Below are 26822 nucleotides of genomic sequence, written 5' to 3' on the forward strand. Positions count from 1 at the left end.
TTAGGGGCCCAATTTTAATGGTAAGAGGCAACTATAAATAAGAAAAGTTACAGGGCTGAATGGCATTAATATACAATATTATGAAGATGAAATTCGATTGAACCAATATTATAGAGTTATAAATATTATAATTTATTGGAATTTTATCTTCGATTTGTTTCAAATCATTCAAATCTATTTCCTATATACAATCAATCAAAAGATCGAATGTTCAAAGCAATAAATCAAGGTCTGAATTATCGCAGAAGGTCTGGTCTGTATCAGCGATTCGTGAACTTTATAGTATCAGACGCGTTCGATCGACACTTGTATGTTGTCGTTAGAAACATACGACTTGTATGCCTACATCCATCTTATTATGTTGATCAAGAAAGGAGATCTGTTTTTATTTAACACAACTTTAAGACAGGATTCGGTATGGTATTTTGTTTCTAAGGTCATAATTAATTATGTAGTATTTTAATGTTATTTATTTTATTTCGTCTGCATATCAGTAATTAATTAAGCGGTACTAACTGATAATAAAGTTACGATTCAAAAGCTTTTAGTGGATTGGGTCTGTAAATTAAAAAAAAATGGTATCAGTTTCATAAATAGACAGAAAACTTGTTAGTTTAATACTACTGCTTTTATAATTGATATTATATCTTAACGATGATTTTATATCGCCTATAACATGGCAATTAATATAAAAGTTAATTAATTTAATGGTTTTTTTTAGGACCTAATTAGAATATAATAAATATAATTTAATAAATAAAAAACAAATATTAATTATACTAAAATTAAATCCATTAATTTTATATTTAATTGTAAGCCTGTATTGTAATGAATTGTAAGCTAGTAATAAAATAGCATGAGCGTTCTCTTAATAATTCCAATCATCGTTGCAGTCAAGAATTTAATCATAAAACAAAGGTTGGTTGGCAAGTGGCGATCAGAAACTTAAAAGCTTTTGTGGCTTCGGTAACTAAAGCGATTATAAAGTTTCAAATTTATGTAGACAGCTTTTAGTTGAGAATAATTTTATTTAGAAATTACAAATTGCGTGTTACGGCTGATCCGACACGACTTATTTAAATGAGTTATTCGTATTTACCAAAAAAGGTGATATATATATTTTTTTTAAATGACATTGTTACCAAAAAGTATTTTATCAAACCGTTTCACTATATGTTCTACAATTTCTATTGAAATAGACTGTAGTAAATTATTGGATGGCAATTTCATTCGGATTTCAGGTAGTTGCTTTATTAGTAAAGCCTTGCTGATTGGCTCTGTGTAAACCGATTATTGGAAAAATCGTCAATAGCTGTCGATATTTCAACGCACATGGACGTGTTGCTTCACGGATGTGTCTTTATTATTTTTTTACTGTTATTTTTCTACGGCTCTATTGGCTTTGGTTTTTGGTTTCCATTAAAAACGAAACTATTTTCGTCCTGTCTATTCTCCTGTTATCCTCATGCAAATGATTCCTGCTATTACATAAATCAGTATATAAGCTAAATGTTCTTGATGGAAAGGATTAACAAATGATTTTGTTCCCGTTTCCATTCGCAGAACTTTCATTTCGAACCGGTAGTAGCTTTACAATTAATTTAGTAATGTAACATACTTCAAAAGTTGATTGTTTGTTTGGAGAAGCAGTTTATTGATTTAGTTTTAATCCTATTATATTTAAGAACAAATAGTAAAATATATTATATGCTAAGTGTTTTTAATATTTCTTTTCACAGAAATTTTGTACAAACTGTGATCATACATAATTAATTAAAAAACAAAATAACACGTGGAATTATAAAAGATTACCTATTAGCAGAATTTCTTCTTTCAATGGGAATTCATTTCTTGGCAAAGAGTGAAACCTCTTGTCAACAACTAAGGCATTCAAATTAGATGCTATATGTTTAATAAAAGTATTTGTATAATTACATAAAAGTAATTACTTCAACTCAAAACAGAACAAAGATGTAATTCAGAATTATTATTGCCTCGAGACAATATATTATATGCTCAAGAAGGGAATAAGTTCTTAATACATCGGGTGCTCATTGTAGTAACGAGAAACAGATTGGAAATAATTTTCTTCATAAAATCTCTCGTCGACTTTGGACAGCCAGGTTACGGCCTTGGCCTCATTAATAAAGGATATGATGAATTGACTCACAACCGAAATCGATAAAGTCTGGAATTCAAGATGTTATACGGTGAATGCGTTTGTGAAAATTTAAACGGTGAGTTTTTGTCAGCTCAAACTGTTATACTAAATGATATACGCGTTTCAAAGCCCGATGGAATTGCCTAATGATTCATCATCAAATTTTATTAAATTATATAATTTGTACATATAATAAATAACTTAAATATTTCTATTTATCAAATCAAAATATACTTTATTCAAGTAGGCTTTGTGAAGTGAAGCTACCGCCGGTTTCGAAAGTATATTCTACCAAGAAAAACCGGCAAGCAACTCAGTAGTTACTCGTTTTCAACAATTAATTATATTTTCTACAGAACGTATCCAAGGCGCACACTTTTTTCAATACTTTTGTATTAAATGTTATAAATGCTACATAAATAAATACAAACTTCATATACATATAGCTAATATTCGCAGCATTATTTATTGAAGCATCTTAATCATAAAAATAGGTCTAAAGAAAGTATTCAATTGCATTATTCGATGAGAATCAAGTCTTCATAAACTACAATCACATTCAGTTGATATTTTTATTTTCAAACATGTTAAGAAATAATCGCAAGACCTCCCGAACATCGAGCGCTACCAAGAATTACCATACCGTGAGAAATAATCACACCATGCATTCCTTGAAGCTACCACCTGTTGCCAGCGTCGCTGCTTTGTTTCGCAAGACCTCCCGAACATCGAGCGCTACCAAGAATCACCATACCGTGGGGACCATTCAGTGATTTACCGATTTCGTATATAAATATGTAATTCAGACTACAGAACTTCACTTTTTTGTTCTAACATCGAACAGACTGTCACGTATATTATAAATTAGAAATAATTAATTGTTAAATTAAATTATTTAAATAAACGTATAAGTTAAATTCGTTCGGTTTCATTCTGCATCCTCAACGGCAGCCCTACGTAATTGGCGCAGTCGGTAGGATGCTCGCGGAACGTTTCGCGTAGAAGATTTCCGTAATCGCGTGAAGCCCCGCCGTAGCTTGTCTAGCTGCTGCATCCGTAGCATCCGAATCTACGAGTAGTGCTGCACGAGAGGTATCCAGACATCGATAACGCAGAGAGACCGAAACATGTTCATGTGAGTACACTAGATTCTTTTTAGTGGTTGCTCAATCCTAGCCTAACTAACCTGTGTGTTAATAAAATTTGCCAAGATTTTTCATTTAAGAAAATCAAAGGAACCTAGGATAGTTATTAGTAGTAGGCAAACTTTCGTAGATAATAGAAGAGATATTAGTTTAAGTAGTATAGAAGAACAAACGGAAATGTCTGAGTTAGACACCATTTATAAAGCCTTAAGGTTGGTACCCGAGTTCGACGGGAACCCAAATGTACTTACTAGATTTTTAAAATTATGTGATCAATTGGTAGGACAGTTTTGTAGTGATAGTAGTAGTGAATTAAGTAGGTGTGCTCTTCTCAACGGAATTCTTAACAAAGTAACAGGCTCTGCTGCTCGCTTAATTAATTCTAATGGGATTCCATCCGACTGGCAAGGCATTCGAACTGCTTTAGTGAACAACTTCGCGGACCAACGAGATGAGACCGCTCTATATAACGATTTAGCTATTTTATCGCAAGGTTCAAAATCCGGGAACCCACCCCCTACGAACTACTTTAAATCTAAAGAAGTAAATTACAATAGTTTCATTGACAATTCTATATACGATGAATATGCCGATTATTACGATCCTTATTTAACAGAGCACCTATTGCAGGAATATATACTAGATCACCGTAAGCGAATGTTAAAGGTATACGAAATCATTAATGAAACCGCCCTTCAGCGTCGTACTGAAATAACCGAGAACATTAATAGAAATGGCATAAAAAATAAAACATATGCACCTGATCAACGAATCTATGTCAGAAATCCCCTAGCTAATAGACAGAAATTAGCTGCCCGCTATACGAACGATACGGTTGTAACAGATTTACCTATACATATTTATACAAAGAGAAAGAGAGGACCCGTACCCAAGTCGCGCCTGAAACGGGTACCTAATCTCCGGAAATTTAGATTATACGGACGCACTAAAGTACGAAAATGCCATTGCTATTCTACAAAAGAACGAAAATAACTTAGCCATTGAAATAAATCATCAAATAAGTTTAAGCAAGCAGTGGGCATCTCAGAGTTCAAATGTTACAGATAGGATAGTAGAAAACCAGAGGAAAATAGAGAACATTATTAAAACCATCTTAGATAATGATGTTAGGAAAGAAGAAGATGCAATTAAGTATTTTCATTTAGCCCAGCTACTTACAATACTAGGTGATGACATAGACAATTTGTCACAAGAGTTGTCAAAACTACAGAATCTATTGGCATTCATAAGAGCTAAAAGCATCCATTATTCCGTTCTCGATTACGACACTTATATAGTTATGTTAAATAAACTAAAAGGTTTATACAATTCAAATGTAGTGCTAGATATTAATTTTAGGGAATATTTAGATCTATTAAGATTAGGATATTATTATAAAGATAATGATATAATCTTGGTAATTAAGTTTCCAATCATGAATCCCAATAACTACATCCTTTACAAATTGTCCTTAGCCCCTAATAGTAATGATAAAATTATAATCCCTACCTATCCATACGTAGCAATTAACGAGAAAGATCTACTGTATATAGAGACAGAATGTCCGAAGTACAGTCACGGTCATCTTTGCGAGGACAACTTAAACCGACACTATGGAGAGCAAACGAGCTGCATTCAACATCTTATACTCCAGCAACATATCCATGAAACCTGTCGGGTTACTCCAGTAATCTTATCTTCTCAAGCCATGGAACAATTGGATGATCGTCACTATGTTCTGAGCTTTCCCAACTTAACGAAAGTTCATTTAACCTGTTCTCAAGATCAATACAAAAACCTTCTCGGAAGCTATCTAGCTGAAATACCTAAAGGGTGTGCTCTACAAACGTCCATCTTCACCATCACTAACCACCATGATCAAGTAAAAGGACAAGTTTTGAAAATGTTGAATATAGAATATAGTAATGAAGATCCATACAAAGCGACAGCGAAGAACATCTTGAAATTGAACAGTATAGATTTGACTCACTTACATTCAACCAATACCAGGATTGCCTCTCAAGAACCAGTGACTTTGGAATTGTCGAACTTAGACACGCTCTATCACACGACTATACCTGTCTACCTACTCATCGGTGCATCAGTACTCACTATTAGCATCGTCCTCATTCGTCGCAAATGTATGCATTTAAGAAATACCAACCAGAAGGACAATGAGGCAACCAGAACACAAGAAGTCCAGGACAGCCCCAGAGATCCTATGTCTCTATCAGCACTATTTTCGACAAAAGTCTCCAAATAGCTGCTGATCCTGCGGAGGGAGTTGTTAAGAAATAATCGCAAGACCTCCCGAACATCGAGCGCTACCAAGAATTACCATACCGTGAGAAATAATCACACCATGCATTCCTTGAAGCTACCACCTGTTGCCAGCGTCGCTGCTTTGTTTCGCAAGACCTCCCGAACATCGAGCGCTACCAAGAATCACCATACCGTGGGGACCATTCAGTGATTTACCGATTTCGTATATAAATATGTAATTCAGACTACAGAACTTCACTTTTTTGTTCTAACATCGAACAGACTGTCACGTATATTATAAATTAGAAATAATTAATTGTTAAATTAAATTATTTAAATAAACGTATAAGTTAAATTCGTTCGGTTTCATTCTGCATCCTCAACGGCAGCCCTACGTAATTAACATATGTTACATTGTATATTTGGTTCGTAATGGAACAAAATTCTTAGAACTATATTTAGAAAATATTTACTTTGAAATATATTTAAATATAAAACGTGTTAATGCAACGTCATCGGGAACTTAAGTATAAATGTTTTGATTCGTTTATTTCGCAGCGAGCGAGTAAAGCATTTGTTTACGAATCTTTTGTAAGCGCGTCATGTACTTTTTGTTTACTTACAACGACTAAACAAACATCTAACCCAAGAACTTTGACATTAACTTCTTCCCTTTTCCTCTTACAAGTACTTATGTAAAATTTAATAACACATGCAAAAGATTTTAAGCCATAAATTAATGCATAAACATTAATTAAACATCAAAGAACCGAGACGCCGCAATGAATTAGAACACGTAGATCTTAACTGAAGATTTCCATGTTCATAAATAAAATGTAACAAATTGATTTAATTCTGAAATTAATTTAATTTTAGAGTGATGTCGCACCTTACAGAGCATTACTACTACACTTACATTAACTTAATAAAACAATAGGTATGTTATTTCCTTCCTTTTTTTCAAACAAGCTCAACGATTCTTCAATATTTACATAAGCTGTTTATTAGTGTCCAGTATGTATGTTATATCAATATATTATCTTACCCTTCACCGAACTCAGTACGGCACTGCTCGTCCATAGTAAAAACATAGTTCGAGAGCTCCTTCGCGCCCCCTAGCTCAACGCCCTCATCCTGGCTGCGCTCGTGAAGACACCACCACTTCCTGTATATGGTATATTCTGGTTATGTACACTTTACAGTCAGAGTAAGAAAGCCTTCGTCGCTTTTCAAATTAATTCCTTTATCAATTCTTAAACTCTTACTACCTATACGACGCGATATGTCATTCTCGATCGGTAAAGCAGATTATCGCTCATACTGAGCACACGAAAATAGATCTTAACGCGGCCAACCTTTTTTTCTCCGAATGTACATTTAAATATATCGCTTTGAATATTATCACGGTTATTGTTATAGTAGTAGAAATTAGAGGTTTTAATTATCGGTTATACAAAATATTCAAATTTGGAAATATCATTAAAGATGATATAAGTAGTTAAGTATAGTGTTGTATTATAAATAGAGATAAATCATTCAGGAACTGTTTGTAGTGCATAATTTATAGCGAAGCGAAGCTATTAGCAAATCACATGGAATATGCAAATCTACGCTTATTTATCTTCACTGCTTCTTAGATTGGTAACACTATATAATCTATACTATATTATATATAAAACCTTTTTACGATTGCTTTTTGAGTGATATCTTTTCATGTTAATTTTAATAGTCATTTGTATTTCCTAATGAGCCACAGATGACATTAGAAACAAAAGAAAAATAAGGATCGAATGTTAAAACAGAAATCAAACGGGGTCTGCGGCTAATTACACACGCGACTAATTGGATAGCGGACAGACACCGAACTAATTAAAAAAGTTTTTATTTCTAACGAACATTATATAGATATAAGGGATTTCAAAATGTGTAGCATTACGAAATATTGATTCGAGATGGCCCAGTGGTAATCGTGACAAAGATTGCGCGTTCAAGTCCAGGCTGTATTTTCTTGTCGTTAATTTGAGTTCATAATTTATTGTCATACCCGATGAGATAACATCATAATGAAACCTCGGTTAGAGTATGCCCATTCCTTTAAACAGATATAAATAATTAGTCGCTTATTAAATTCTTCTTTTAATTTTTTTTTTATATTCTAGCTTGGCGGACGAGCATATGCACCACCTGATGGTAAGTGGTCACCATCGCCCATAGATAATGACGCTGTAAGAAATATTAACTAGTCCTTACATCGTCAATGTGCCACCAACCTTGGGACTAAGATGTTATGTCCCTTGTGCCTGTAGTTACACTGGCTCACTCACCCTTCAGACCGGAACACAACAATTCTGAGTACTGTTATTTGGCGGTAGAATAACTGATGAGTGGGTGGTACCTACCCAGACGGGCTTGCACAAAGCCCTACCACCAAGTAAAGATAACTACAAAGTTGATGTTTTAATTCTTTTATGTTTTTCTTTGTGGATGTCAAATTTATTTATATATAGTTGTATAATTTTTTTTAGATATATGTTGTCATGTCATGTGTAACTTACTTGGATTTGTCATGGAATTGCTGCTTGGAACACGAAGACCAGGCGTAGTTGTGTAGTGTAGCGAGAACTGTAGGTGCCATCACTGATCCGCGGATCTCGTCTGCGTCACATTCCCCATCGCCATCGTGGGTCAAACCCAGTCTGTGTGGAAAAAATATCTATTATGCATTTTAAATAGTAAAATATAAAATTCACAATATTGTATTTTTTATTTTTATTAGTTGTTAATTTTTATTTTGGAGTGACAACTTTTTTTTCTTATACAGCCCTAACACCACTCTCTATCCGGCCAGTAACTTTTTCCACTCGTTAACATTTAAATCTTTATGAAATCGCGAATTTCAATCAAGAATCCTCTTTATTTTATATCCGTTGCCCAATAATAGCTGGGATAAAAATCTTACGCTGTTAAAATATAAGAAGATTAATTATTGAGGATCTTTATATACATCAATAATTTATCTTATAAACTAATTATAAATGTGAAAGTAACTCTGCTTTAGATGAAATTTTGTGCAGCGATGGTTTGCATCACGGGAAAGGATAAAAGAAAAGAAGGGCGGAATTTGTAGTACCTTATATTACTTGGCTATATAATTTACTATAGTGAAATTTAATGATTACAAAAAATTTACACATCAATTATATTTTTTCAATCATCAATTTTACAGCTATAATTAAAAAACCCGTATCGATAATGTCACATCGAGTGGCGGCTATACACGCCCACCAGTGTTATGTCAAGTTTATATGCTAATCCAGATAAAGGCTTAGTTACAATAACATAAAGTTAATGGAGATGCACAAGACACAAGAGATAGAACATCTTACTCCTGTTGGCGGATGAGCTCATGGGCCAACTATTGGTAAATGGTTACCACCGCCCATAGACAATAGCGCTGTAAGAAATATTAACCAAATCTTATATTGCTTTGCTTGGGAGCTAAGGTGTGTGTCACTTGAGCTTGTAGTTACTTTGGCTCCCTCATGCTTCAAACTCGAACACAACAATACAGAGTATTATTGTTAGGCGGTAGATTATTGGATGAGTGGGTATACCACCAGTATCCAAACGGATTGAACAAAGCCATAGCACCAAGTAAATTACCACTGTGAATGTATCCTTTCAATAGTAGAATAGTTACGTTACGTGAGACGATTTGAAAATAAAAATAATTCGTTCAAAGTATCTACCACGTTCCCAGATTAATTATGAATCAAATAATTAAGGCCATGAGTCATTGGAAGCATGGACAGAGGCTTTTTGTACAAGTTCGGATGTGATGATTGAATGCTCTTGAGTCGGAGGCCAATTGCCGTCCTGCTATGAGTTGATAAAAACCATCAAAGAAACGCCGCACTCGACCGAACTCGGAGTATTTATAACGAAGATAATTATGTTACTCTCAGAGTAATTATTACTAGACTAAACCCAGTTGCTTTATCAGTTTGCTTTTAGTGGCTGTAGGAGTGCTAATTGCGGTTAACGCATAAATATGTCTAAGATAGCATTCGTTAGTGGAACTGTCACCTTCTACACTAAGAATATTTATATACTCGTATCTAGATAGAGTGTCTAAGAAAAAAGTGTAAAAGAACAAAAAAACGGGCCACCTTTATAATCTTAGTGTGCGTTACAGTAGCCTCAGTATCTCGCCAAACTACATACTACTTTATTAGTGTGCGTGTAGTTTATAGGCATACATTTCACATTCCATCTAGACCTCAAATCAAAGCTTTAACATTATATTATAGTATTACCGTCCCGGCTCCCACGGATGGACGTAAGTTTTTTTTAACGCAGATCTGTAGATGTATAAAGTAACATTCTACCCATACATTGTTTTATTATTTCACAAATTATACAGCGTTTCCGATGAAAACTCCCAATTATTTATACAAAAACCTTAACAAATTATATACCAAGAATTTTCTCGTGAATCACTCTGTCTAGTGAAAACCGCATGAAAATCCATACATACAGACAGAGAGACGCGGCCAGCTGACTTTGTTTTATAATTTCTTGGTGGTAGGGCTTTGTGCAAGCCCGTCTGAGTAGGTACCACCTATTCATCAGTTATTCAACCGCCAAATAACAGTACTCAGTATTGTTGTGTTCCGGTTTGAAGGGTGCGTGAGCCAGTGTAACTTCAGGCACAGGGGACATAACATCCTAGTTCCCAAGGTTGGTGGCACATTGACGTTGTAAGGAATAGTTAATATTTCTTACAGCGTCATTGTCTTGTCTATGGGTGATGGTGACCCCTTACCATCAGGCGGCCTATATGCTCGTCCACCAACCTATACCATAAAAAAATGTAATGATAGTGATGATACTCATATATCTTGTTAGAAGAATATTTTTTTATTTTTATTTAAAAACCTGTCAGTGTTAGCACTTTATTTATTGAACCGAATGTTGGGAAAAGATAATTTCAAATATTTTATACAAATAATAAATAGGCATTAAATTGTTATATGCAAGTGACAGCTGACAGGTTCATTTTTCACACGAAGCATCGGAATAACGATTAATCTGGTAAATTGCTGCTAGCATTCTAGCCACCTTTCCGACGCAGTCATGATTTGTGTATTATCTTTTTTATTCAACTCATTTTTAAGTCTTCAATATAATTTAAAAAATATTATGTAACTTAATTTTACTTTTTTTTTAATATTGCCACGTAAGAGTATCAAATTTAGCTAGAGGACTATTTACCGGAAGTTGTTGATAACATATGTTCATGTACACATACCAACTGTGATACATACTGGGACAAGAGTATCACAATTGAAAATGTTAGCGTAATTCAGACACCTATAAATAATTAAAGATTATTTTAATATAATATTTAATGTTAAGTTGTTATACATATTTTGACGTGGTTGCTATCAAAGTTATGTTAAGCGATACATTTTTTTATTTAAAATCAACTTTTTTATAAAACTACACCCGATGAGTTATATATTCGAAAACATGACACAGTCGTTTGTTGGCAACTGCGCTGCAACTTCTATATTTATAATGTCAGAAACAAGTAACATCCATATAAACTTTCAACCCCCAATCAACCCACATAGGAAACGAATTTTGGAAAAATCCTTTATGTTCATCTGTGAACAAAGGAATTCCTTTGTAAATTTCTATTCCATTAGTGCAACTGATTTGCACAGTGGACTGTACATTATTCAGTAAAATTAATTAATTATTAATTGGAGCACGTAAGAAAGGGCAAGTTATATTTTTTACTATCAACGTAATATAAAAAAACATACATTTTGCGTGATGGACACCTCTCGGAAATGAGACGATATTTTACAGAACCTACATTTGTCTCGTAATGTCTCTGCGTGGATCTCTTTGCTCACATAGAACTGTCTAGTATAAATAAATTACGATATAGAATAAGTACATTCGCATCATTGAACTCCTGAATGACATCGAAACCGAATCATCAGAAACATTAACGCTTAACGTCTCGCCAAACTACTGAACAAAACTCCTGCCTAATGTTCGGTAATGTTCCTCGATAATGCCTATTACCTACAAAATATAAGTATGGTAGAATAAATATCTGAATAAAATATTATTTCACTCATTAGTTGAGCCTTAGTGGTTCTATGAATCTTCAAAAAGAAATGTGCTATTTCCTTAAATTAATCTTCTTCTTAAGATTAGTATGCTTAGAATATCTAGAATACATAAAGTTAGCCAAAAGGCTTACTTTATCGGTTATAAATACACTAGCGGCATGTCCTGCTTGTAAGCGTGAAATTTATTAATAAATAAATTGGTAATATGCCCTATTTTTTTTTAAATATGGAACATCCATATTTGTTTTATGCCCGAATAGTATCATGAATTTTAGTTCAAAGTTCAGAGTACATAGTAAGTTATCATGATGTATACATATTTATTAAAATATAGCTTAAAATGTCGTCAAAGTCTTAGTAAAATCTTCGGTCCTGGCACTTTCAGAGCGAATTCTGGAAAAACTAATAATAAACTTTAAGCGAGGAATTTGTAAGTCTTTAAAATGTCTACAGAATATTCAGCGACAGGATGCAACTTCCTCCATCCAACCAATTTCACCAAACCAATTCACAATTTTTATTAAAAAAAAAACATTATAAAGATAAAGTGTCAATGTAATTTTTACAAATTATTAATCCTTATTAAAATAAATCAAAATATTAATTTGTGACGTAACACCTTTTAGACTTTACGGATTGAACACGTAATTTAAATACATATATTACGATATATTAAAATAAATTTAATTGCACAACACATGGAAAAAAAGGGGAAATACAAAACATAAAATAAGTACATGGTGCGCAAAGGCGGTCTTATCGCTTATAGCGATCTCTCACAGACAACCTTTGGTGATAGGAGCTTAGAACGAAAACAGCTACGTGAAGAAAAAGATACAGAAAAATTCGTAAAAGCATGCGAATGTGGGGCCCGCTTTATGATATACTATAAGTAAGTAGATTAAACACCGAACCGGATGACGATCCAAAATTGCTTATATGATCCTTCTTAAGGGAGTAATATTTTAATTTTGATTTTAAGGACGCTTATATCGATAGAATGAGACGGCACAAACGAAACAAAATTGAGGGAAATTTAATGAAATTTAGGAACCATATCATATTATATCTTATATATTAATCTTAATTATTAATAAGGTAACTTATAAAGAAAGCTATTTGTAATTTCCACCGAGGCGAAGCAGGATTAATTTCATAGTGAATTGTAGAGCATTCATATAAATTAATAGAGGAATGAATATTGAAAACTGATTGAATTTAAATCCTCTTACAGTATTCATCAATATAAATTATATTGGAATAAGAATGTATATTATTAACACATTCAACTGATAATTGTTTGTAGATAATTTTTTATTATTAAAACATTATATTATTTGTTGAGCATTTGCTTACTAATGAGGATATTAAGTTATTAGTTATATCACGGCGACAAAGATCAAATCAAACTACAATATTGTATACAAGTAAACTCAAAAAGCACCTTTGATGTATGTTAGTGTTGAAATAAATGTATCTATGTTTCGAAAAGTAGATTCTCCCGAGATAATTTTTTTAATAAACATATACTCTTAACGTTTAAGTTCTTTGAAGTTTTAAGAACGCACTTAAAGTAAGAATCGTCGTATTTTGATATAATTGAAGATCGACTTACTATTCGTAATATTATTATGATGCGCGTTTGTTTTAATTTTTATAAATACTGAGTTCAGACTATTGGTGTATTCCGGTTAAAAGGATGAGTAAGTTAGCGTAACAATAGGCACAAGGGACATAACATCTTGGTTCTCAAGGTTTGGTGGCACGGAGTCAATGTACTGGTTGATATTTCTTGCAACGCCAAATTGGCTAATACAGCGGGTGGTAGTAACCATTTGCAATCGAAAAAAAACAATATATGAACAAGTCCTAAAAGGAGTCCCCTCCCCACTTTCCATCATGTGGGGGAAGCGCGTAATGCGCTTTTCCAGCGAGAAAAAAAGTAAGATATGTATATATAAACGTAACAGGTATTTCATTTATACAACTCGGCAACTATTTTAATAAAAAGAGTTACCAGCACCGGTAGTAGTTTAATATTTGATTCATATTGTTAATAGCAATTGAAATAAAAAAAAAACTTCCGAGCCGATGATTTTTTTAATATCAAAATTTGCAACAAATGCTGAATCACCTTGAGTTGCGTCAGTAATTTTAATTAATGAAAAACTTGGATCAAATTAAATGATCACGCAATTAAAATCAATTACTATGAGTACTTTTAATAAATTTAATTGGATATTTGAATTTTATTACTAATCTATGTATGTACACATATAACAAGTCCTGTATGACTGATTCTTTATCGCCAAACGTAAACTATTAAAGTTAGGGCCTTGAAATTTGATTAGTAGGATCGTTTTATTGAGTAGATACCCAATAAGAAAAGAATTTTGGAAATTCTATCCCTAAAAATGTGAAATACGGGTTTAAAGTTTGTAAGGAAGTTTGTAATTTTTTTTTAATTAGAAACATGAGACTTAATTTTTGGGATACAGATTGCAAATGAGCTATCTACTCGTTATCGTGATAAAGTGTTTCTGGATATACTACCCCTAAGTGGTTATATAAGAGTTGAAAGTTTGAATGGAAGTCCGTAATTTTTTAGTAAAAACATGAAATGAAATATAAACCAATGTGGTAAACAAAGGGGTTTTACATTAACGCAATGTTTTAAGTTAATCTGAAAAACGGAATATACAGATAGATCTTGTATCGAAAACAAGTATCGAACTATAAATAAGGTGCCTTCTCTTCAATATGTACGACTATTACGAATTACAAAGTAATTAAACTAAATATATCTATTGCCTCTTCAATTTGAATAAGAATCATATGTAAACAAACTTTTGATATATGCTACTTAATAACTCTGCTATAGTATATACAAACAATTATTGATTATTATATTGTTTAATTTATAATACAACTAGCATTAGACCATTATATTTGATCTAGTTACTTATATCTATTTTAATTCTACTTCCAAAAATGCGGTACGAACTAGGTTGATATTCATATACATATTTGACTGTGTATAGCCTAGCTGTCACCTGCAGTTTCAAGATTTGATCGTTAGATGTCTGTAAGTACACTACAAGCCTAAGTACTTCCTTAGTTCAATCATATTTTTCATCACTCACCATCACCATCACCCATAGACAATGACGTTTTAAGAAATATTAACTATCCCTTATATCGTCAAAATAAGCCAGACTAGTGGAGTTACTTTCACCTTTATAAATTTGTATAGAAGTATATATTAGTATTGATTATTCAAGATCTAAACAAAAGATATCGTGTCAATTACGTGTCAAATTTGTTTATTTGCCTTCACTCCTCCTCTAATTGGATTTGTCTGTACATCAAGAATCGAAGCACTTGTTATTTATACGTAGTAGGCATATGTAAATTAACTGATTATGTAGCAGCAAAATAACTTTGAATCTCCAAATGTAATCACAATCACAAGAACGTACATAAAATTTTCATGAATTATTACGTATATTGTCGTAATTATAAAGACATATTTCACACTAATTTATCAGATTCAGACTTTCTTACTTTTGATAAAGACATTGCTACGGCAAATTAATTAAACGAAATTAATGAGGATTATTACTCGTGTGTCGAACAGAGTATACCTTGGAACTTGAACTTAAATAATTAGTCACAGCAAATTAAACTTTTTGGAGAACAACATAAAGTTCAGTTTAATTTGAACGAATTAAGAATTAAAATCGGACTTAAGCTAGCGTGGATAGACTTTAGTTACATGAAAGTAATTTTTGAGTCAAGAATCAATACGATCTTATGTACGCTTTTTTAAAATAAGTTTATACAATCGTAATTAGTAACACGTTCGTGAGATGATAATAATATATTCCTTCAAGTATAAATAATATTGTTTACTAATAAATAACAACCGTGCGAAGCCGGGGCCGGTATCTAGTTTATCAATAAAAAAACACTAAGTCTAAAACCGTAGGCCTTGCTGTTACTCTCCCATGTATACTTATACTTGCTTTTTATGGCGCTTTATTAGGAGAAGTCATACGTATAAGGTCTGTGTCCATATAAAAAGTGTTGTTTTTATATCATCATTCCATATTAATCTAGTTCTCGTAAAACTATCTTGCATCATATAGAAACAAGTTATGTGAGAACAATGCTTACGCATGTAACACAGTATTAGGGTTTCGTAGAGTCGATGTAGAAACCAAATCCTTATTTGTCTATCATAGCCTATGACATCAACGGCAAAAACAGCAAATCAAAATATACAGTATGCAAAAAGCATTTTCGAGTTACGTGAGAGCGTTGAATAAATGTACCAATGGTTCTGAAATCGTTCTGAAGACTTTACCGAAAGAAACCAGCATGAATCTCACTAGTTTCTCTTTTACACCATTCCAATTACATAGTATGTTAATAAAGTACAATTAAATTTATATATATATATATATATATCTTGTCTGACATCAACAAATAATACTAGTAATACTATATTACAAGAGAAAAAAGCGTCAATTTACTAAGTAGCTTATTATCTAAACAAGGTTTTTTGACGTGAGCTTCGAATTCCCGAATAGGCTTTTAACTTGTTAAATTTAACTGAATGTGTTTTCAAACTTATTATATTATTTATAGTTTGATATAATAGGTATCCTGTCTGAGAGTCAACGCACTAACTATACGGTGTTTCATCATCTATATAATCTCGTGCCTTATTTATTCATGTTTATATAACAAACCATTAAAATTTATGATTTGGCGAAGATAAAAATATCTCACAGCGATATTCATATACAGTTCGGTGAACTAGATATACAATATACATGTTTAGCGTAAATGAATAAAATATGATTATGGAGGTAGACGTTGTGGGACAAATGAGGGTTAACTAAAAATAAATATTTTTCAGGGACGTCGAATGAAAATGTACGTTGTTTCTACGCTTTATTTTGTTTATCCTTTTCTTATACAATTTGTTTATATAACATTTTTACGTTGAGCATTAAAGATAGAAATATTTAAATAAATAATGTTGGTCACCAATGATATTCTAATAAACAGAAATGTTATATCCATACTAAACGACGGAAAAAAGTTTGTTTTAGTTTATTTTTACATTTCGTTAAAAGTAAAAAGGATAGCTTGATAAAAACAGTAAGTAAAAGGGATAACTAGATGTTTTAATTACGCAAAACGTAGTACTACGTAATCATGATGTATTATAACGTATTACTACGTAAAACAACTAAAGGCAAACGTCCCAATTAGGACGTTTTCTAGTCTTCACTTTTTGCGCCTTAGTGATATATCTGTTTACTACAACATCATTGGTTGGTCACATTAAAAAATCGAATGTATTTAAAATTAAAAATTCAATTTTGAAATTTATTTTAGTTGGGTGTTATAAGTTGGCGAGTTTTAGCGTAAGATTGTCGTGTATAAACTTTAAGCGAACGTTTAGGATGCAGCAACTTTCCACTTGTGTCACGTGCGATGAGAGCACCTGCTTTATTATACTAATATAATTTATGAGGAGTTACTTTTTGTTTCATATTAATATAGAAAATTTCATATTGCAAACGAATAAAGACTCATATATATATAGAAAATTCGTTATTATTAACGGACAGAGATTTTAATAATAAATTAAGTTGCGTATTTTTTGAGATATAACCGTAATGATGTTGACGTATAAAATTCGGTTAATTTCGATACCAAAAATCTTGCTTTCAGAGTATTATAAATTTTGAAAGTTTTTTCCATAATGTTAATTACATTAAAAGTTTGTTTATTCTTTAGTTGCTTCTATAAAACATCATGTTATGGAAGAGTGGTTCCCTGTGACACGAGTATGTATTATGCTCACTAGAGAGACCCAACCTTTTACCACAGTTTAAATGCTATATAAACTGTGGTACCGAATAAAGAGATAAAAAAAAAAATAAAAAGTTCAAACACGAAAATATTAATTTGAAAAAAAAAAATTTAATAAACCAAATAATAATCTTAGATCAAATTTCTGAAAAAAAAGAAAATTACCAAAACGAGACGGGCGTATTTTTTATACAGTAGGCACCTACTTTAACTTCACTATCATGTAGGAGTTTGCTTAATTTATCTAAAAAACTAGTCATAATTAATCCACATGTTTAAACGAAAAACTCCTTAACGCTTCCTAAAACTGTTATCTTTATCTTGCAAAAGTGTATTCAGTAATTAGGTCAACGCGATAAGCTTTTCGTAACAATGGTAACTCAACTAAATATCAACCATATTAAGAGTATAATATCTATGTCGGTCTTTATAGGGCTGTGTACCAAAACGGTTCTATGATACCCATATGGTTACTGTAATAATAATTTTGTTAGATCTACATATATGAATATGCTGAAATATAGGTTATGTGGTATTGTTGGGCCTTGTTAGACGATATTATGGTTAATTTAACAGTGTAAAGGCTGTTTAAAAATCCTTATATTCTTATTTAGAAATGCCCAGTCTTGTTGAATATAGTACTCAGATAAAGTAAATTGAAAAGTAAGTTAAACTTTTACAAAATAAACAAACACCAAGTTCTTAATCTGACTCGCAAATTGAACAGGTTTTTTTTTTTAAATAAATATATTATTAACCCGCCTCGGCTTCGCACAGGTGCAATGCTGATACTAAATATACTACTTATTAGATTCTTTACTATATTGTACATACACAATCTTCCTCTCGAATCACTCTATCTATTAAAAAAACCGTATCAAAATCTGTTGCGTAATTTTAACGATAAAAGCGTACATAGTGACAGACAGCGCTAAGCGACTTTGTTTTATACTATGTAATGATAACGACGTAGAAAAAGATATGTTTTTGTGTAAAATAAATCCGAGTTCTGATACTCGTAGTTAATTAGTTGGTAACCTTAATATTTATTTATCTAGGGATCGCGGGAGCCCTATTCAGAGAGTATGATCTGAAAGGAACCACACAAGGGGTAATGGATCGTAATGCTCTGCTCCCTCAATGTACTTATACCTTGTTAATTCATTCAAAGCGGAAATAAGTTTTAATGGAGCATCTTGAGACAGATGTAATGAAAATTATAATGTAATATTCAGCGGCATTTTGTTTGCGTGTATTCGCACGAATTATTTTTTATATGTAAATAAATAATTGAAGCTTTAATAAGATAACGTTTTCTTAACGAAATTGGAATAAAAGATAAATTGAAAACGAAAGTATTTGATGACGTTATATTTATTAAATAAACATATCTGTTTTAAATTTATTAAAAAACGTTATTGTACAGTTCGATATATATGTAAGTATAAATGGACAATTCGTTTGAAACTAACTGTTATAATCACTGTAACATACGATATGTAATATAAAACAAAGCCATCCCATCCCGCACCCGCTGTTTCTATTTGTCTGTCTGCATGTGATAAACTCAATGCTAAGTCAAAACTTTCAAACGGTTTTCACTAACAGACGGACTGATTAAAGAGGATGGTTTTGTGTAAATTGACTGAAGTATGACAATAGGTTATTTGACAATACGAAAAATAAATTGTGAATTATTGTAATCAGTGTATATTATGAGTTTAAAAATGATTATTTACTAACGAAAGTTGAAAATAATACTTAATTTATTCAAAAATCCATTAATAAAAATGCATTTTTTCAAACGTTTGTCACGTGACACAAAACACTCCTGATTGGCCGGGCTTATGATGAAGTCACTTTCTTGTAAACCTAGCTATTCTACTTTCTGTACCACAGATTAAAATGCAAGAAAGTGACGTCACCGACCCCATAGCAGCCCCATAATGTCCAAGTAGCGTTTTAGCGCGCTATTTAAATATGGAATTTTTAATATGATATTTATCGGTAAATAATAGGTTGGGGAAAAAGTTTCTTCGTATTTTATATGAAAATTCAAAAAGTTTTTTTATAGTTTATTTACATTTGACTAAAGTGTGTAGGTGCCATTTTGTTCCATAACTTTTTGCCATCTTGTTGGTAGTGACATGATCCCATTGCTGTAAAAATTTTGGGGCTTCTGATCGAAAAACTGCGACAAGTGGTTTTGGCAGTCCTCTCGTGATGTTAACCTGACACTGCCTATGGAATTCTGCAGAGACCGAAACAGATGAAAATCTGAAGGTGCAAGGTCAGGACTATACGGCGGATGCATTAATACCTCCCAGCCAAACTCTCGTAATTTTTGTTGAGTGGCTAAAGATGCGTGAGGTCTAGCGTTGTCATGGTGAAAAACCACACCCCTTCTGTTGATCAATTCTGGCCGCTTTCTCTCAATTTCTTGCTTCAATCTCATCAATTGTTCGCAATACAGTTCTGAATCGATGGTCCTGCCGGGCGGTAACAGCTCATAATGAATGATGCCCTTCCAATCCCACCAGACACACAGCATTACCTTGTTGCGAGTTAATCTGGGTTTTGCCACAGTCTGTGAAGCTTGACCGGCCTTTGACCACGATCTTTTTCGCATGTTCTTGTCGTATGTGATCCACTTTTCATCACCAGTTATCAGCTTCTTCAAAAATGGTTCGGTTTCATTACGTCGTAATAAAGAATCACAAATGAGTACACGGTTCATTAGGTTTCTTTCAGTGAGTTCATGAGGCACCCATATATCGAGCTTTTTTGTGTACCCAGCTTTATTCAAATGAGTCAAAACCGTTTTGTGGTCAATTGCCAGTTCTTCAGCTACATTGTAACTACTAATATGCCGATCTTGCTCCACTTTTTCAAAAATGGCATCAATTTTGTCCGTAACAGGGCGACCAGAGCGAGATGCATCTTTGATATCAAAATTTCCGGCTTGAAAACGCTTAAACCAAACTTGCGCTACTATGACAGATACTGCATTAGGTCCATAAACATCACAAATTTTTTTCGCGGCTTGAGTTGCATTTTTACCTTTTTTATAGTAAAATTTTAAAATGTATCGAATTTTTTCTTTAGATTCACTCATTTTAACAACAACAAAAACAAATGAAAATCACACAAATTCCTAATTTGAATTTGGAAGTGCCTTCTTTAGAATTAAAACTTTTTAATGATACCAAAACCAGCCAGATAGACTATGGTATAGCCAAAGAGATTTTATTACAAGTTCATACATACTATATGCGAAAATACTTTTTCCCCAACCTAATATGTACTAGAAATAAAAAAAAACAACTTTACTGGGTTCTTTAACTTCTACTAAATAATATAAAATGGATTTTAAAAACCTGTCAAATAGCCTATTGCCGAAGGTGTTGGATAATCCACTGGGAGATATACTGGTTTGCACCTCATTAAGCAATAGAATTTCATATGTGTATCATATCATATAACGTTTTATTTTTATCCTTATCCGTGCAAAACCGGGACACTAGTCGTTTATTTTTTACATGACATGTATACTTAATCATGAATCGACATTATAATTTCTTACTAGTCAATACATCATAAATAAATAATTGCCACATTTAATGATTAAATTTAATTAATTCAATAAAACGTTAAACGAATCGCAGAAATCAAAGGAAAACTTTAATGTTTTTTACAAAATTCTAGTTACAGATAACCCGCAACCATTTACAGCTTTACGGTTTTGTTTAACACGTACATTTTATCGGCAGATACGAGTTTTACGGTCAATTAAAAATTCTCCAACCACGATATTGCTCGTAAAAAGAAGAAGTACCTACATTTTCATTGCAAAAAAATATTTAACTAAAGTGACACACATTTTCGTAACATAAAAACGAAATATTGTAACGTTACTAGTAGCCTTATATTATAGTACTCCATGTTTTTACATATTTATAATTTTATTTGCCGTAGGTGTTTTGCTTATAATTAGGAATCCCTTTTCTTAATTATGTTATTACTTTTTGTGAAACGTCTATTGCCGCGCCTTGGGGGGTGAACCGACTTGTGCGTCGTGATGGCAAGCGGCATGACCCTTATACTATGATGCCCCTTTTCACCACCATCCTGTACTCTTGTGTTCGTTCCCCTATTTTATATACATACCTCGTTGCTATACAAACGTTAACATAGTATTTTTTATGGTATGAATGAATATCCGTTTTTGTTATTGTGCTCTATATTTATTTACTGTGTTTTTTATAATTGTAGATTCTTTCAATAAGCGTCAATTGTGATGTTTCACATGCTAGGCGACCCGTAAGAGACACAAATTTTACTTTACTTACTTTGCTTTACTTGTTTTGGTTTGTTTCATTTTATAAAACATAGATGACTCTCTATGAGTACGATATTATAGTGTATAAATTACTTTTTAATTTTTCACCTCTTGAATTAAAATATGTTATTTAAAAAATATTTTATTACTAATTAATTTAATTTAAAGCCAAGACAATATTTCTCATTATTATTTAAAACGCTATGAAGGTAATAAGTGTTATGAGACTTATATAGATTTATTAAATTAAAACACTGTTCGATAATAATCCATCAAAGTATGTCAATGGCATATAAATTACTAAAAAACCAACAATAACTTATAATTAAAAATATTTTACAATTTGTTTAATATTTATGCAACATCACGTATAAAATACTCGCAAAATAGCATCTGTTACGTAGGAATTAAATTCGAAAGTATATTTATAGCGCGCGTGTCATCATTCCCAATCAATCGAATTAAAATAGACGAGATATCTGCATACACTCAGCGGTGAAACGGGTCACGGTAAGCTCAGTTAAACTTGTTTAGTTATATTGATTCATTTTATTTGGAAACTAGCGACCCGCCCGGCTTCGCACGGTTGCAATGCTGGCACTAAATATACTACCGAGTCTGTTTGTTTACATTACATTAATAACTTCTGAAATTGTTAGTGTTTCTTTACTATAATGTCCATATATTATATGCAAAAACCTTCTTCTCGAATCACTCTATCTATTAAAAAATACCGCATCAAAATCGTTTGCGTAATTTTAAAGATCTAAGCATACATAGGGACAGACAGCTGTAAGCGACTTTGTTTTATACTATGTAATGTTGAAATTATTTAAGCAAATACATTATACGTTTATAACGTTTAGTGTATTTGCTTAAATGATTATACAGTTACATAACTCTGGGTTGTGTAATATTACAATCAAGCGCTAATACTATGATATGTCAGACAGAATTGGAAAATATTAACATAATAACATCATCACGTTACTATCCACGGCGAGGAAGACTTGTGACGTTTAAGCAAATGAAACAAACAGTAATATCACACAATGCTCTTTCGAGTCTCATAGGTATTTGAAAATATATTGCAAATGTATTCGTATTATATCCTTTATTGCATGTAGTAAGCAGCTAGGACCTTAATCATAATACTACAATCAATAAGGTTTTTTTAAAGCACGAGATGTTTTATCATGCTTATTTATAGTACTTATATAAATTTAAGAACCTTACATTTTATGTTAGCTATTGCACCTGTCCGGCAATGGGATTATCTGTAATTAATTTTTGCTGCCACATTAGAAAATTAATCAAGCTAAAAGGAGTAAGTTTGTCTTACTCAGACAGAGCTTAAAATTATTAAAAATAACATTACAATCTCTTTTGTGATAAAGAAAAGGAGAAACGAACTAATACCTTCAAAGAATTCCAACTGACCCTAATGGAAGTGAAATTAAAATTTCATTTATTGAACGTTCTCTAGGTTTATTAATGGAGTACTCTACATTAGTAATGGTTCATTAAAACGGTATCTTAATTGATGCTGTGTGTCTTATGTTGTGTTGATCTAGTAGCTAGTTCATATATCGACTCTCTAGATCCTTGGTTCAAAGCTGTACTAACTACTTCTATGTATAGTATTCAATACATGAAGTATGTAAATTTCGTGTTGTGAAGATTATTAAAACATAAATTTCCCTTTGATGGCGTCTATATTAACAGCCTGTACCACCCACTGATGTGGTAAGGCCTCTTTTCATTCTGAGAAATTTTAGAGCCTATATCACCATGCTTAATGAGTCAGATTTTTATCAAATACACGCACACTTGGTGGTAGGGTTTTGTACAAGCCCGTCTGGGTTGGTACCACCCACTTATCAGTTATTCTACCGCCAAATAATAGTACTCAGTATTATTGTGTTTCGGTTTGAAGGGTGAGTGAGCCAGTGTAACTACAGGCACAAGGGACATGACATCTTAGTTCCCAAGGTTGGTGGCACATTGACGATGTAAGGAATTAAGGAATTGTTATATTTCTGACAGCATCACTGTCTATGTGTGATGGTGACCACTTACTATTAGGTGGCCTATATGCTCGTCCGCCAAACTATATTATAAAAATGTGTGTAAGCTACACACTTATACAATCATGAAATTCAACATTGTTTGGATTTACCACGCAGTCTTTGATTAGAACCATGTACTCTCACCGCGATTATCTCGATTCTAGTTACCTTTAATTGAAGCGTTTATATTATGACATTATCAAGATATATATTACAAGATACCTTTTGATGCTGACTGTACAAGTTTATTTTGATATAGTGAATGTGATACATGTTAACTTTCCGCGACCTAATTTACGACAGACAAGACGTCGTTAGTCTTAGTTACACAATATATGAACTAATTTTACCAGCAGTTTCAGTTTGTAATTAATAACGTTTTAATCTGGTACTTATGCATATCATACTAGCAATTAATATGTTTTATCTGTTTTTATTTACTCTGTATTCATGCATAATAACTTGAATATATATTAAAAAAAACTAAATGTAATATTTAAAATTTTAAAAACAAATCAAAATCGAATGCAATTTCCTGTTAGTGGTACACGACGTTTATTTTGATACGTCTATTATTAAATAAATTAAAACGGCAAAAATAAAAGAACAACACTTAACTTTTATTAACAAAGATGAATACGAGCAAGTACTACCTACTAAGTTGCATTAGCTTTTGATTTACTGTAGTATTCGACGCGGTCTTTCTTCTAATTTTAAAAGGGAGCCAAGTATTTGCATATTGCATGTAATAAATAGTCTGTTAAATGAATCAGCTAATAGTAAGTGATCACCTCCACCAATAGTTATTGTAAAAGAATCGATATATGGGTGGTATCTACCCAGGTAAGCTAGTACGACTAGTAGTACGCTGTTACCACTGAGTAAAACCAACACCTTTACCTTTGTCCTGACAACTATTCGTTGTTAACACATAACAAACTATTTTGGTAACATATCGAAAACTTTTAACATTTACGCGTAGAAGATTAGTTAAATAATCTACCACAAAACTTCATTAATTAAATTTAATTCTGATTTCAAACAATTTCACTAGTAATAGGAGGGACGAATGATTTTGTTTGAGTCCTTAGATTCGCCCTCATTTTATGAATACACATAGACACACACAGGCACACACATGACATATGTACTCTTTGATGTCTAAAGGGAGAGGACTGGTTATTCTAAACCCGTATTATTTATTTTTTAATTGAACACGAGTGTTTATTACTTCCTTAATTACTAATTAAATAATGCTTATAAATGTTTATTTGGGATTACATATCATCATTTATCTAATGAAAGTGCTTGGGTAATTATTAACATCAAGATAAATGTACTAGGAGAGCAGTTGACGGGAGAGTTACAAGAACTATAAATCAGTTGCCGGTACTATGAACTTTTCAAAGTCGACCCTTTCACTCGAATCAAAATACACTTTGTTCCAGTGGCCTCTTACAACTTACTCAATTAGTTTTGAATCTTCATTTAACAAGATTTAATGATGTTGAGCTACCAAAATGAAATTTAGATTTTACCTAGAATAACCGCTACGAAACTTACTTGTTATTTGGGTTCCCTAAATAAATATTTGATATGATTTATATACAATGCCCATAATTGATCATAGGAATATTTTTTTATAATTGTACTCTACTAATTGTTTCCTTATAAACCTAAATATAAGAACAAAAAACATGACGACTTGGACACGACGATTCAATAATGTTTTCATAGCCGGACTCGGGATTTGAACACATGATCATAGATTTGCAGCTTATTAATTAGCTACTGGAACAACGTACAAAAGGCAGTATACAAAAAACATACATTAGTACTCAAAATATTTGTATCATAGGGATATAAATATCTAGCCTCGTTTATTGCAACGTCCTAAAATAAACAACACAACAATGCAAGGCAACTGAGGTCTGATTAAAGCGTCTCATTTCAAAATAGTTGGCAAAGGGTAAGTGCCTTTTAGAGTGGAATACTTCTCGCTTTGAAGGAATCCCTCACTCGGTGTTTGAGAGCGCTCAATATTTCAATTACTGCGAGTGCAAGAGCTTTTGTTTATTTTTATTTTATTTGTACAAACATTTCTTTTTTACTCGTACGTTTTAGACTAACTTTGCCGGCCAGTATTTTAATCAACTAGTAGGAACACGTGTTCCGTCTAATGATATTAGTTTTAGTATTATATTAACTGACAACAAGTGACCGGTGTCACTTCATTATGTACAGTTGAGTCTAAAATTAATTTATTCTCTTTTGTTATTTGGTTACACCTACATCTCGTCAGCGGGGCTCTTTATTATGTTTTCTGAACGCATAGTTGTCAGACGACAATTATTCGTTCAGAAAACATGCGACTATGCAAGCGTTTTAGGGATTAATCATAAAACAATGTTCATACGCTATTTTTTTTTATAATTTTATAACACATTTTGAATATACGATCTCGAATGTTTGAATGAAATGTATGATTGTTTAAGCGTTAATTTCATTCACTTTCAAATAGATAATATTGTAGTGAAATATTATTGAAATGCATGCATGCGGCTTAAAGTACGTATTACCTATAGATTAACAGAACGGCTATTGAACTTGCTTGTTTTTTATACGTATCTTATCGTCGTATGTTAAATACGCTGGTTTTCGTTTAAATAATATTGTTTACGTATCGTGGTTTTTTTTCAGTCGCAGTAAAACGTGCGAGGGGCACGTTTACAAACCGTACCATGTGTTCAACTTTAACTGCCGCTGTATAGGGAGCGTTACTATTTATACTCATATAACTGTTTCGTT

The 26822-nt window shown here is 32.3% G+C and overlaps 1 protein-coding gene across 1 annotated transcript in view; it reads right to left on the reverse strand.

Annotated features, from left to right (window-relative positions):
• LOC124532300 (A disintegrin and metalloproteinase with thrombospondin motifs 18-like) overlaps positions 1–26822 on the reverse strand; it is a 65934-nt gene that overhangs the window by 35139 nt on the left and 3973 nt on the right. The window contains exons 5-6 of the mRNA XM_047107139.1: positions 8124–8264; positions 6614–6733 (exon numbers count right to left, since the gene is read on the reverse strand). Of these exons, the coding sequence (XP_046963095.1) occupies positions 6614–6733; positions 8124–8264 (261 nt within the window). The remainder of the gene's footprint in view (positions 1–6613; positions 6734–8123; positions 8265–26822) is intronic.

This window comes from Vanessa cardui, chromosome 9 (assembly GCF_905220365.1).
Source record: "Vanessa cardui chromosome 9, ilVanCard2.1, whole genome shotgun sequence".
NCBI classification, from domain to species: Eukaryota; Metazoa; Arthropoda; class Insecta; order Lepidoptera; family Nymphalidae; genus Vanessa; species Vanessa cardui.